Source organism: Pundamilia nyererei, unplaced genomic scaffold (genome assembly GCF_000239375.1).
Source record: "Pundamilia nyererei isolate P.nyererei 1_Seehausen unplaced genomic scaffold, PunNye1.0 scaffold00134, whole genome shotgun sequence".
Classification (NCBI taxonomy): Eukaryota; Metazoa; Chordata; class Actinopteri; order Cichliformes; family Cichlidae; genus Pundamilia; species Pundamilia nyererei.
Window position 1 is genome coordinate 882669 of NW_005187535.1, and position 13750 is coordinate 896418.

Below are 13750 nucleotides of genomic sequence, written 5' to 3' on the forward strand. Positions count from 1 at the left end.
CTGCAGAATATCCGTGGACTCTCCGTGTACACCACTCCACTTTAGCTCCTGTTTTCCCCTTCCAGAAAGTTGGCATTTGACAAATGAAGCAGTTAACTGTGTAACCTCAGCTCTTGACCTGAGGGCTACAAACTGTCAGTGTAGCTGCTAACGGGAAGCTTCAGCAACATGTAGCTTTATCTGTATTCTCATGCAAAATAATGATTCAGAACAAAATTATGAAATCAAAGATCATTCTAGGCTTTTTTTAACATGTGAATAGTGACTCTGTCAGATGACTTTAGTTATAAAACTGGGATACGCTAAACAGTTTCGAAAACAGCTTGGAAGCAACGCCCGGCTTACATTAGTCTCAATTGCTATCATTTAGACGCTTTTGGTTTTTCTTGGCATTAACTGGCTGTGGGAGGCACCAAAATCTGTGCAGGAAAAATCCCTGACAGAGGCATACACACAAAAAACAGGCCCTTTTCTGTAAATGCTGACAGCCCCGTCACTGTTACTTCGACATCAGCTTTTAATTGTTTCTGTGGTTAAATCGTGTCTACAGACGCTGGGAATGACTCGACACACATTCACTATCTCAGTAAGTCTCTTCTCAGAAGACTGGAGCTTCTGTGTATGTGTGCTGTGGTTAAGAACAAATTTGGTGTCTTGGCTTTGACACAGCCAGTTAAATAGATGGCTTCCTAGTGATTTCCTGCAAAACCACATTGGTGACAAGTGTACGTGTAAGCCGCAAATGACACTCTCCCATAGACACACACATAATTATGCATCCCTAGACTAATCTTAACAACAACTGAACAGTTGACAGCAGTGTACCAGTTCCCTGCCAACAGTGGAGTATGCATTTTTGAGTGCTATAAACAAGTGGACTGGAAGAAAGAACTGTTTAGATGAACCATAAACGTGACTTGCGAAGTGTATAGATACAGATGCACTCGTGCCTACCTTCATCACACAGAGTGTGTGTTGAGGAGGGGCTTCAATTAAGCTCCTAATCAATGATAACAAAAGCTTTGGTGTGTTGCTATAGTGAATGTAAAAAGTCATTTGAGATGAATCTCCATCTCATTACACAGCCAATTAAAAGCTATATATAAAGCTAAGCTCTAGTGATTTTTTCAGATGCACAAAAAGCATTTCAAAATAACTGTCTATGCAAATCAAACTGTGTCCTATATAATTTGAGAATAACTGCGAGCTAGAGCTGGGCCATATCATCCTGTTCACGGTAATACTGGTATAATGTTAGGCAATGATAAGAAAATGAAATATCACGATAGAATATGGGTAAAACGCGCATGCGCAGTGCCTTTGTTTTCATACACACATGGTGGAAAAAGCATGGCGGCGACGGAGAATAAGGGCGAAAGCGGATTGTTGAATGAAACAGATGAATCAGAATTGGTTTGTAAACATGATGTAACTTCAGTGGTGTGGAACTGGTTTGGCTTTTGTCCGGCAGATGCACACCAAAGCACTTTGTTAGAGCATGCAAGCGGGCCGCCGTTATTACCGAAACGATTTTATGTGGAACGCGACGCTCAAAAATCTTTCCACAAAAAAAAAAAAAAAAAAAGTTTTAGTACGACTTAGGTAAGCTACGAAGGCGCACCACTTGATGGATTGCTGGGGCATTACGGCTGTTGTGACGTCATACTTTTGCGACTTCGGGAAAAACCGGCGAATGGCTTGGCGTGCAAAGGAATAAAGTCACAACAATGTGATTGGTCACTTGCAATGTTGAACCTGGAACAACATTTTCATGATGGTCTGGGAACAACACCAACACGAGGATATCAGATCATCCGTGTTTATAAGCTCTTTTGAAGTTTTGTGGATATTATACATGGTTATGCTGAGGATATGTCGGCCAATTTCCACTGGAAATGCCTTTTGGTTAAACTGTCAGCAAGGAATTTGCATTTGCACTGTTAAATTTTTACATAACTTTAATGCACATAAAAAAACAGCTGCTTGTTTAAGTGAAAATACATTGATGGGGGGGTGTTGCACTAATAAAGTTATGGAGTTGTTAAGTATTTTGTCTAGAGTCAATTATATCGTTATCGCAAATTTTCAAATATATATCGTTATGAATATTTTTGGCCATATTGCCCTGTCCTACTGCGAGCTGTTAATTCCACGAGTCTAGATTTGTAACTTTGCCATTTATGAAAGGTTGCTACACAAAGCAAAGTAAAACAACATTTATAATGGGATTGGGCAATAAGGAAAATGTAAGATGTCTTATATTAAAAATTAACTGAAATATAATGCAATAAAAACATAATTTCATAGACCTCGTTTAATGCTAGTTCCTTTTCAGTTAGGATCTGCCACAAATTTTAGGAAAGTTGAACAATTCTCCATATTTCACAAGATAAATTGTGAATGAGATTCTAAAAATAAAAATCACCCTAATTAGCACTGACAGGTCAAACTGATAACTAGCAAAAACATATAAAAAAGGAATTAAAGAAAAAAAAAAACCCAGCAATTTCAATTCAATTTAATTAAAGGTGTTTCAGGAGTTTTTAAATGTGATTTCTATCCAAAAGGTTATTAATGAAAATTAACAGTATAGATCTTAAGTATGTGCCAAAAAAATTGAAGAGAAAGGCACAAACATGTAAAATGCTTTAAAACAGATGTTTTCTGAGGTAGCAGAACATTTAACATAGTTTTGTGGTGGATCTTTACATGTCATATTTAGGGAGAAACAAAACCTTTGTTTGTTTACAATATAAACTTCAAACAGCAGTTTTAATTTCTGCTGTGTCACTGTAGTGCTAAAAAATAAATAAAAATAAAATTTTTTTACTCCATGAGCACAGTTTTAAAGCTGTGCCAGGTGATCACATAAAAGGACGTTGCTTTCCAATAATGTTGCTTTCACTCCCAAATAAGTGCGAACATTTGTGCATGGCTCAACAAATCCAGCCTCCGCATAGTTTAAAATTTTTACAAAATAATTTACTGGCTTAAATGTTAGCGTCAATTAATAGAGGCTCACAGCATAAACTGGACCCAGAATGACAAGATGCAAAAATGCCACATTAACAAGCTTTTCGACTTCGCCTATACAATGAGTGACCACCTAGTTTGTGTCCAGTGTTAAAGTTGTTCCAACACACCTTTTCTTTAATCAAAAATGAATACTTCAATGCAATTTAAAACAAAACAAAAAAAAAATCAGTGCCAGAGAAATATCCCGTGTGTGCCAAAAAATACTTGGGGCTCACAATTTGCATGTGCCAACACTTGATATAAAACAAACAAAAATAATAAAATAAGTGTCACTCACCTTGTTCATGTTGCCTGCTTGCTGAGCAGTACTGAGGGTAGTGTGAGCTCCCATCTGTTGCCCTCCCTGTGTGAGCGTCTCTGCCAATGCACTACCTGATCCTCCTTGTCCTGTTGCAGTTCCCTGCATTGTCTGTCCCTGGTACTGCATGCCTGTTACCCCTGCCCCACGTCCTCTCCCAGCTCCAGGTACAAGGCCACCATTCATCACTTGCCCAGGCTGCGGCTGCCCTCCCTGGTTCAGGAGTCCAGTATGGCCCTGGTTGTTGTTAATCATGGCCTGACTGAACCCAGTTGTGTTTAAGCCCATAGTTGCAGTATTGTTGTTGTTGTTCTGTCCTGCTACTCCAGTTGGGGTTCCTGCTTTTTGGGCCTGAGGGGACGGGTGGTTGTTGGGGGAGCCCTGGCCAAGAGGGCTCTTACCCAGTGGTGCTCCTAACTGTGGCCCCATGCTGCCTGGCTGAGAGCTAGCTGTGCCTATATTAGAAGTAGTACCAGCCCGAAGCAGCTCTGAGAGCTGCTTGTGCTTGGCCGCTGCATCTGGGACGGCAGAGGCACTGCCACCGCCAAGTCCTGACTGAGTGCCTCCTGGTCCGCCAGCTCCAGGTGCTGCTCCACCATTTGAAGGCATCCCGCCCATCAGGCTAATATCACCTCCATTGGGGATCAACTCATCTGGAAGGTCATTCTCCAAATCGTCCCAGGAGAGTGACCCAAGATCTATGAGAAGGGATAGAGAAGCAAAATGTCACAAAATGTTTTATACAACCATGTGACTCAGTGCCAAGCATTCATTCTCCTCTGCTTCAAATAAGCCTGTACTCAAATCACTGAGTACCAGAGCATCTAGATCTTCTTATCTACTGCTAGCAACTTATTCTACAATGCAACACATGACACTGGGAAAATTTTTTTCTACCTTTTAACAGTTTTGAGTCCCCACCATAAACATTCCAACCACAGCAGAAAAACAGCCAGCATGTAGGGCTGCTCGATTATGGCAAAAATGATAATCACGATTATTTTCACTGAAATTGAGATCTCGATTATTTGACGACATTTATTTAACAATAACAATGTATTGAATAATGACTTTAAAGATTGTCAAAAAATAATATAAAATAGTGTGCAAATACTGCTAAAAGTGCAAATGTTTGCAATATAAAAAATAAATGAAAATGTAAACATCTATGTTTAGTGAACTTTGCAGTGTTGCTCTGTGGTACAGCTACGACACTGTAGCAAAGTTTACACACTATGTCTACTTGATCCACGTCCGACTCCGCGAACCCATAAAGTCACTCTCCTCTCCAGATAACTTCTGCTTAGCTTTCCAAGCTTCCCTCGGGTCCTCTTAATCAGTAGGCCCCCAAACCCCCGGGCCTCGGACCGGTACGTGAGTCGTTTGGTACCGGGCCGCGAGAGTTGAGGCTCAGGTGTGAAATGTAGTTTTCAGGGTTTTTATCGGTTTTCAGCGTTATTTTGTTATCGTTTTTATCGTTAACTCTGTTTTCTTTGGTCTTTTCACGTGTGTTATGAATAAAAAAAATTTTCCGGTACCGGTACTAGGTTTATTTTGTTGTATTTATCCGCGACACCTTAAAGGCCGGTCCATGAAAATATTGTCGGGCATAAACCGGGGTTGGGGACCGCTGCTCTTAATTGTTGTGACACGTGTTCGACATGCAGAGAGGTGCGCTCGATTTGCCACACGGAGCAGCGCGAGAGTAAAGCACGAGGGAGGGGCTAATAATCGGCTCAGTCATTTTTAATGATCGCTGAAAGCCCAGATCGTAATCGAGATTAAAATTCGATTGAGCAGCCATACCAGCATGGTAATAAAACTTTGTAACCATTTTTGTCAGTTATAGTTTTCATTTTTATGAGAATTAGAGGCATTTGCTTATCAAATGATCAGAAAGGGGGGGAAAAAAACGTGATTTTTATCAAATAACCGATTCAATACATTTAGTTAATGGACTGTAGTCACCACCCAAAGGCTGAGCCATGAAAAATCCTGCTGTGTTTGAAAAAAGAAAAAAGGGCTCTTACTCCTCAGTTGACCCTTGGTCTCAGTCCAAGTGTTCACAAACATTCTAATTATGAAATATTAATGAGCCAACATGCTAAATGCTGCTGCACTGTGGCCTTGTCCCTTGCAGTGCAAGACAAAATAAGCATAAAGCGTGATAAAGCATCGCTACTGGCTGACAAACACAGTGTGACAAGAGAATCCAGCAGCACTCAGGGTTCCTGCTGGGTGGCGTAGGAATATTTGTGTCACACCATCCAGAGGTGTGAGCATAATGGTGAGAGCCTAGGGAGCCATGATTTGTTTGAGAATTAGTGATTAAGATGGTGACAAAAGCACAGGAGCTGTGCATGCCTTACAGCTTTGAATCACCAAGAAGAATCAACTCTCTGGACAAACTAAAACAAGATCACTTTCCACAGCCTTGATCACGAGTTCACCTAACGGCACAAAATCACCAAAGAAACAAGCTTTGAACACTGCAGCTCTCCGTTTTCATTTCCCCTCTGTAAGTGACATTAACTTGCCTATTCAGTATAACGTGCCTGACGAGAGTAGAAATATTACCTGAAATCTTATTTGGCTAACTTGTTTCTTCAAAAGCATGTTGTGAAGCGGTTTGTTGGTCTTCTGTAAAGAGTGGAGGACATAACTGGAATGTATGCAACTGACAATTTCTTCCACAAAAGCGCAAATTTACTGAATTTGTGCAACTGAAAGTAATGAAGCCAAGAGATGTCACTGTATGAAAGGCGCTGTTAAGCAAATCACTTTTCAGTATAAGACGAACAAGACCTTAATGCTACAGGACTGAGCACTGCTGCTGGATGTCTTCATTGAGATTCAGCCAGGATCCCGATTTTAATGAGGGCACTTGGCCTACACACTTCCCTGAGTAAACACAGGCTTGCAGATCTCCCTTGCTAGCTCGCTGTCTGTCCCTGGCATCAGGCACGCAGGTGCTCCATGTGGAGGAAGCTTGTTTGAGGCTGAAGGGACAATCCATCTTTTCCTCTCTCACTCCTCTCAGCCCATGCCATCTATCAGGCAGGCACATGGATGCTCTCCAAGCAGCTGTATTCACTTCAACTACATACGCTAAGGCCTAGCATTGCATTTTTCATTTCAAAATGGAAATCTAAACACACCGTAACCTTGCCCTTAAGCGTGTTGGCTGGATACCAAAAATGCAAAGCAATGTTTTGGTTGGGTATGGCCACATGCAGTCTGGGGAACCCCAACCGTAAAGGAGGGGGGAAGGTGGGCATTAACCATTTTAACATATGCACTGCAGCCCTGAAGTTTTCTTCAGACATAATCCATGGAGCTGTATGTAGGAATGTGAAAGTTTAAATCGGACCTTACAATAAAAGCTCCCTTGGACAGAGTCTGCATAAAGTTGAACCAGTGTGCGAATTGATGTGATAACAATCCGGAGAATTCTCATCGAAAAATTCACATGGGAACGTCGATTACATTTCACTTTCCATATCATTTCACTGTCTCAAAGGCAGAAGAAAAACATCCACAGGTAAAGAAGGGTCACTTACATGAGTGCAAATATGAACACAAAAACACGTAACTCGGGAAACAATGTGTGATTTACTCAAAAGTGGATACACACAAATCAGTGTGTCAACTTTTCACGTAGTCGTTCATAAAGCTCCTTTACACCCTCCCATAGCTGACTTTATCACTCTCTCCCCCGCCCCCCTTTGGCCACTGTCTTGAGGTGATGGCTATAAATATCTACAAAAGCAGCCCCAGCAGTGATTCCGCCTGGAGATTTCTGTCATCTTGCCCTAAAGCCATGTGCGTCTGCTCTCAGAGGGACAGGTGCAACATTGCTGCTGGCATTCTTTTAATTGTTGCTCAATATAATATGGTGGATAGCAAAACAAATCCACTTAATAGTGGAAAGGGACTCTTATTTTAGGTTTCCTTTCTGCAGTAATAAATCCTCCAAGAAAGTATGCCATTGCAACAGTTGGAAAGAACAGCAGAGGAAAATTACTTCACTGAGTAAATAAATACTGATTGTACCCAGAGACACTCAAAAAAAAAAAATAGTCAAGAAAAGTTACAGACCTTCAGTTTAAAACATTTTTAAATCCAACAAGACTACTTCTATTACAGACAATAGTTAAACTGCAATAACTTTGTTTACAGTCCACCTTGCGAGCCTGTGCCAAATCAAAAACAGAAAATATGAAAATAACTGTTTGCTGAATTTAGTACTCAGTAGTGGTGCAACAGATCACGGTTGATCCGTAATCCGAACCAATCCCACTCCACGGTTCGGCACGCACGTGATCCAAAGATTTGAAAAAGAAGGGGAAAAAAGTATATGTATGGTGCGCGTGGTCAGTTTGTCAAGCGATAGTTATGGCCAGTGCTAGCGGTCCAAGTGGAGGAGCAGAGGAGTTTACGGCATTTAAGCAGCCCTTTGTTGCCCAATCCGACCGGGCTAAAGCTATTTCAAAAGCTACTGGGGTGTTTAGCTGCAGACGGGAGGCCATATTCCGTTGTGCAAAACAAGGGGTTTAAACTATGATGAACGTGCTTGAGCCACGCTATGATATCCCGTTGCGCGTCCACTTCAGTGACAAGATCGTACCCAGGCATGCATGAGCAGGAAAAGTTTAAAGTTATGGCTGAACTGTCCTACGCATCTTTTGTTGCTCAACTAAAAACGGGTGGACCTCCAGGTCAACGGAAAGCTACGTGACCGTGACCGCTCATTATATCACAGCGGAGTGGTAGATATAAAGCCCTGTACTGCCCTATATTGCACCTTAATTTGTTTTTATATAATTGCGTGGAATGAGTCTTGAGTTGAATGTTTTTAATAGGCAAAAAATACTTAAAAAGTTAATAAGTAAATGTTAAAATTTTGTCTTTTTTGCTGATCCGAAAATTGGTCCGATCCGTGAGTTAAAACCGTGATCCGATCCGAACCGTGAGATTTTTGATCCGTTGCACCACTAGTACTCAGCCATATCAGAATTGTCATTTAAAGCAAAATCTGACGTGTCTTTCCTCCTTTGTATGAAAATGTGCTGGTAGCTGAAATCACCAGTTCTACATTGAAGGCAAGCACAAACATACTGAGAAAAGTAAAAAACAGCAGAGTACAGCCAAGACGATTTTAAGAGTAATAATGACACTTCATTTTATTAAATCAAATGCATTAACTAGATAGCAAGTTATCCCAAGAGGCAGTAGCAATAAGTGTGCATGCAACTAGTCAACCAGACTTTTAATGTTGCTTCCCTTGCCAAATGGTGCCAGAAAAACTCTGAAATATATCATTTTATTTTTTGGCTTTTCAATATAGAGCGGCAGGTGATGATTGGTCAATGCTGAACTTCTATCTAAAGCACACTCAGCTTTGTCTCTTGTAGGGAGTGAATGTGGATCTGTAACAGGAAGACTTCTCTTCCCTCCCCATTTTAACAAATACCATCATCTCATCTATGGTGAACAGACCCCTTTTTTTTTTCTCTCTCTTTTTTTTTTAACAGACTAATTTAGCAACAGCAGTTAAGATCCATTTACACCTGCATGGAATCTGCAACTGGATACATGACATCTGACCCACAGGTTTGTTTCCTCTAGGCGGGTTGCTTTGGGGGAGATTTGATGACAACAGGGGAAACCAAGTTTTTGAAGTCTGCACCCAGTTTAGAAATGCATTCTCATTATTTCGTTTGTGGTTGCAATATGATCCAGTGATCTGTACTGTTTGTGTTCCTCATTGCATTAACACAGCTACATGCTTTAGTTTGGCTTGCTTGAATCAGCAGGAAGAGATGGTATTGTTCACCTTTAAACTTTGTGGATTTTGTTTTTCTTAAGAAAATACAACCCGAAACATCATCCATTGGTAAAATTATAGTCATGTGGAGCTCCTCAAGTACTCCTACTTCCTCTTGGGGATTTAGTTTAGTTTTCTAGGTTTTCTGCAAACACAAAACACATACTGAGCTTCAGTCTAACTCTTCTCTACCTCATGAAGCTAAAGTTGTTCCAAGTATAATGAGCAAAAATAGAACAGTCAAATGGTCTGTTTAAGCTTAAATACAAGCACAGACATGAGAAATGAGTGGCGTTTAAAATACCATGTCGCCCATTTTTTTTTATGCTTATTAAGTCAGCTAAAAGCAGTAGGTTGGTGGTAATAACTCCCTTCATCTGCCTTTAACCATTTTGCTGATCCTCGCCATCTTTCTCTCATGATTTCTCTGGTTGCCCCAAGGCACAGGCATAAATGCCTCAATCAGTGGCTGCATTGCAAGCTTACCGCCTGTCCTTTTAGATATTAGAAGAGCCATTTGTGCAGGAGTGAGCAAGAAACTGGACGTCTGGGGGTTGGGAGGTCCCTGACAAATCTTTGACTGACAACTGAAACAGAACTAAGACGCAAACGAGTACCAAATACTAATTTTTCTTAGGTTTCAGCGCAGGTTTCAGGTTTTCTAACCTAAGACAGACACAGATATCCTGAGGCCCAACCTACCTACATATTTATAGAGAGAATGTGAGAGAATCCACAGGGCACAGTTAAAAAATTCAAACATGGTGACTATGAATCTTAAACAATGAAATTAAAAAAATAAAATAAAAAAAAAATAAAAAACCTGCTCTTTCATTAAAAATAGTCAAAAGGTTAGATCACATAAAGTGCATGCAAAACCACATTTTTTTGTGAATAAAAGGGGTAGAAGAGGAGGATAACAGATGGCCTTAATAGAATGACAGGGGCTCGTGTTTGTTCTGCCCCACCAATTTGAGAAAAAAAAAAAAAACACAAAAAACACAAAAAAAACCAACACAAAAAACAACTCCCCAAGTGCACAAAAAACTTGACTACTCGTAATGTTCTACCTCTCACTGAACTGCAAAAATGTTTTTCTTTATTAAAACCATTTTTAACTCAATTGTCTTTCTGACCTGTTATCTGCTGTGAAACAAAACTAAATCATACCATGCGATACTCTGGTCTTGTTTCTTTACCAGCTGCCGTTATTGAGGGTGTGGATAATGCCAATACAAATACCATTACTAATTCTGCTTATAGGCTGGACTTTTCATCAAAGCCAGTTTTTTGCATGAGAGAGAGAGAAAAAAAAAAAAAAAAAAAAAGACTACTACCATTCATCTTAGGTGTGGAAAAGCCTCATCACCATAACTGTGACATAATTTTACACTGTCTGACAGAAAACATGCCAGCGGTGATTAAACACACACACACACACACACACACACACACACACACTCACACACTCTTGGCGTCATATAATTGCAATTAAGTGAACAATTTGGAATCCGATCTCAGCTGGAACTGGTTCTCAATTCCCATTGCTGCAAAGGTTTAAATAGGACTGCTCACGCATACAGACATCACAAAGAGAACAACAACGTATGTTAATGCTTTCATTTCGTTTTAAAATTTGGCTATTTTTCTCATACAAGAAGCCAGGCTATATGTTAGGAAAAGGGAAAAAGGAAAGGCCAAATGTTAGGGCAGATGGGTGCTGCATATAAAGCTCCAGGCATGACTGTCATCAAAGAGGGAAAGCCAGCTCTTTATCTGCAGTAATTTACAGCTGATGTTACTGCTGCCCTGCGCTGTCCCATGGGGGTCCATTGAGTCCCAACTGCAACTGGCAAAAAGTATAAAGAGGGGGTGTGGCAGGTTTATTGATGGATTACAGACATGTGGTGGCTCTGTCATGTGTGATAGCTCTTGTAATTTATAATCACTGATGTTGTGACTGCCATTGTTCCTGAAAGGTCTTCTTGAAGACTTGACAAAATCAAACACAATGAGGCACATGTGCAAATGACAGACACAGGAAAACTATTTTTTCTGGCTACATGCAGACTGTGAGGCTGGGCTTAAAGTCAGCAAATAATAAATACCACAAATTTAGTAAGCCATACACCTTTTCTGGCAGTTTATATATGTAATGCCTTTAATGACAGTGTAAACAAATGTAGAATCAAAAGTAAACATACTTTTGTTGCTCAATGAGTATTTCCGCTTTGAACAAATCCCTATCATAGGAAATTTAAAATATCTTTTGCACTAGGGCTGTGCGATATGACCAAAATCTCATATGTCGATATAAAACATTTATCATCCCAACAACGATACATATCACAAAAATTTTACATTTTCTGTAAATTCTGTGAATTTCGGGCAACTCGACTTGCATGAAGTGCATGAAGTTGAACCAGCCGCAATTTTCTTTGGGAGTATTTATTACACAGTGTGCTGCGGGGAAAAGCCTGTTCTAAGGTTTATTTTTTTTAAGCACCTGACGGCTCTTTTTAGCTTCTCGTCCGTAAACACTCTGCATACGTGATTCACGTATCACGTATTCACGTGATCACGTGATTCAGTTTATTTTGAAAAATCTCAACAGGATCTTCAGCTTTATTGTGAAAGGTTTGTGGAAAATAAACAAGCGGACGGTGGAGACACGCGATGGTTTTACCGTCGTTGTTGCTAACGGCAATGCATAAAAACAGTCGCTTGTCCGTCCGTAGTGTGGTTATATTAAATAGAAGAAAAAAAGAGAGAACTTTAAGAATTTCTACAGTGACCATCAAAACGATGAAAAAAATATTGCCGAAAACAGTTTATTTTGCAACACCACGAAACAAACGATAGCGTAATATGAAATGATAGGCGTTTTCATATTGTCATCTGATATATATCGTTATATTGAACCTATTCTGCACTGTATATGGTTCTAAACTACTGTGATTATTGTTACTTGTGTTAGCAGCAGAAATGTGCAGCACTACTCAATGGCTAGACGGCATTTAACCCAGCTAATATTTCTGGAGCCAACTAGCAGTAGTAACCACATTTCAACATCTGTAGTCACACATGTCCCAACTTTAAACATTGCTGTCCTAGGTCTCGTTTCCCTAATCCACAGCCGGAAAAAAGAGCAACCGTGAGAGTAAAGCCAACACAAAAGTGCCTTGATTCTTTTTAATGGTTAGCAGGGACACCCCAAACTTGCAAAAGACGTCCAGAGAAAAAGGAAATCCCATGGCTTTCTTTCCCAGTGAACATACATTAGTGATCATTTTAAGGGCTCAGTCACTTCATTGTGTAAATTATGGTCACTCTAAGAGTCAGAAAGAAGGATTATCCAGGACATGCCCATTAGTTAGCAACTTATCAATCACATAGATTGACAGTTAAACTTGCTCCTTGCAAGTCAAGTCTGGTCTCGAAAACGCTAAAGGTGGTCAAAACAAAAATGCTCCGCTCAAGGCTTAACAGCAGCACTTCACTAACAGAGGGCCAACAGCTACCCTTAATAGCATCTACACTAAAAACAGCTTTCTTTTGTTTTCAAGACGTTAATGTGCCACACGCTGTAAACGATACAGTTGAAAAACACATTAGTTTAATGTTTCTTTTCTGGGCTCTAAAGTTTCAGTTCTTGGTTAAAAAGCAAACATACAAGACACCAGCTAAACAAATAGGACTTTTTACATCGGAACCTAATGTGCCTCGATTACAGCAAAAATCATAATAAAGATGACTTTGATTAATACAGTAAGCCAGAGTTTCTACCCACATCAAAAAGATTTTGGATGCAGTGTATTTTCACAGAAGCCTTTCATATGTTTAAAATTTAAAAAAATAAATAAAATCAAAACAGTGGGTAAAGGGAGCAGAAAGGACACATGGGAGTCTGATAATACATTTTAGGTCCAGACTAATGGGTATTTTTGACTGTAAAGCCTGTAAATTTGTGGAAAATCCCCAGGGGATGTTTGGAAGTGCAATTGTTGCACAGAAAACAGACCAGATGAAGGACCTTGAGTGATACAGTGACAAAAGTAACTGCTAATGATCATTCAACAAGTTCACCAATGGAAACAATGAGATTTTTAACTACTCTAGAGAGATCTGGTTAACGCTGGACTCCAGCTAAAATGTCACTGTGGCGTGAAGTGAACCAAACAGCAAAAATATGCACTATAAATGAAAGGTCTGTGCTTGATGTACAGCACACAGGAGAAAGATAAGAGAGAGAGCTTTGCAGTCAAAATTAGTTTTATCCCTAACACTTTGTTTTCACTGAAATACAAAAACTGGAATTGAAATTATACTTGGTTAATTGCTGAGCCGTAGCTTAACTCTAATTGGGGGTGCTTCTGCAGGTAAAGCATACATTACTTTCCAATTATGGTGAAAATATGAAATCAACTCATTTTTGTATCTTCATACCAGGAGCAGCATTTTCCCATCACAGAAACAGCGAGCGCTGCAGAAATGCAGTTCAGCTACTCCACTTTTGCCACACAGTACAGCAGATGAGTTAAGAGTGCTGCAATAACTCAGGTTTTCACTGAGGGCTCACAAACCACCTC

At 40.0% G+C, this 13750-nt stretch overlaps 1 protein-coding gene across 3 annotated transcripts in view; it reads right to left on the minus strand.

The window, feature by feature from the left end:
• crebbpa (CREB binding lysine acetyltransferase a) overlaps nt 1-13750 on the minus strand; it is a 43093-nt gene that overhangs the window by 27165 nt on the left and 2178 nt on the right. For all 3 annotated transcript variants that reach the window (XM_005743655.1, XM_005743654.1, XM_005743656.1), the window contains exon 2: nt 3314-4032. In XM_005743655.1, coding sequence (XP_005743712.1) covers nt 3314-4032 — 719 coding nt within the window. The remainder of the gene's footprint in view (nt 1-3313; nt 4033-13750) is intronic.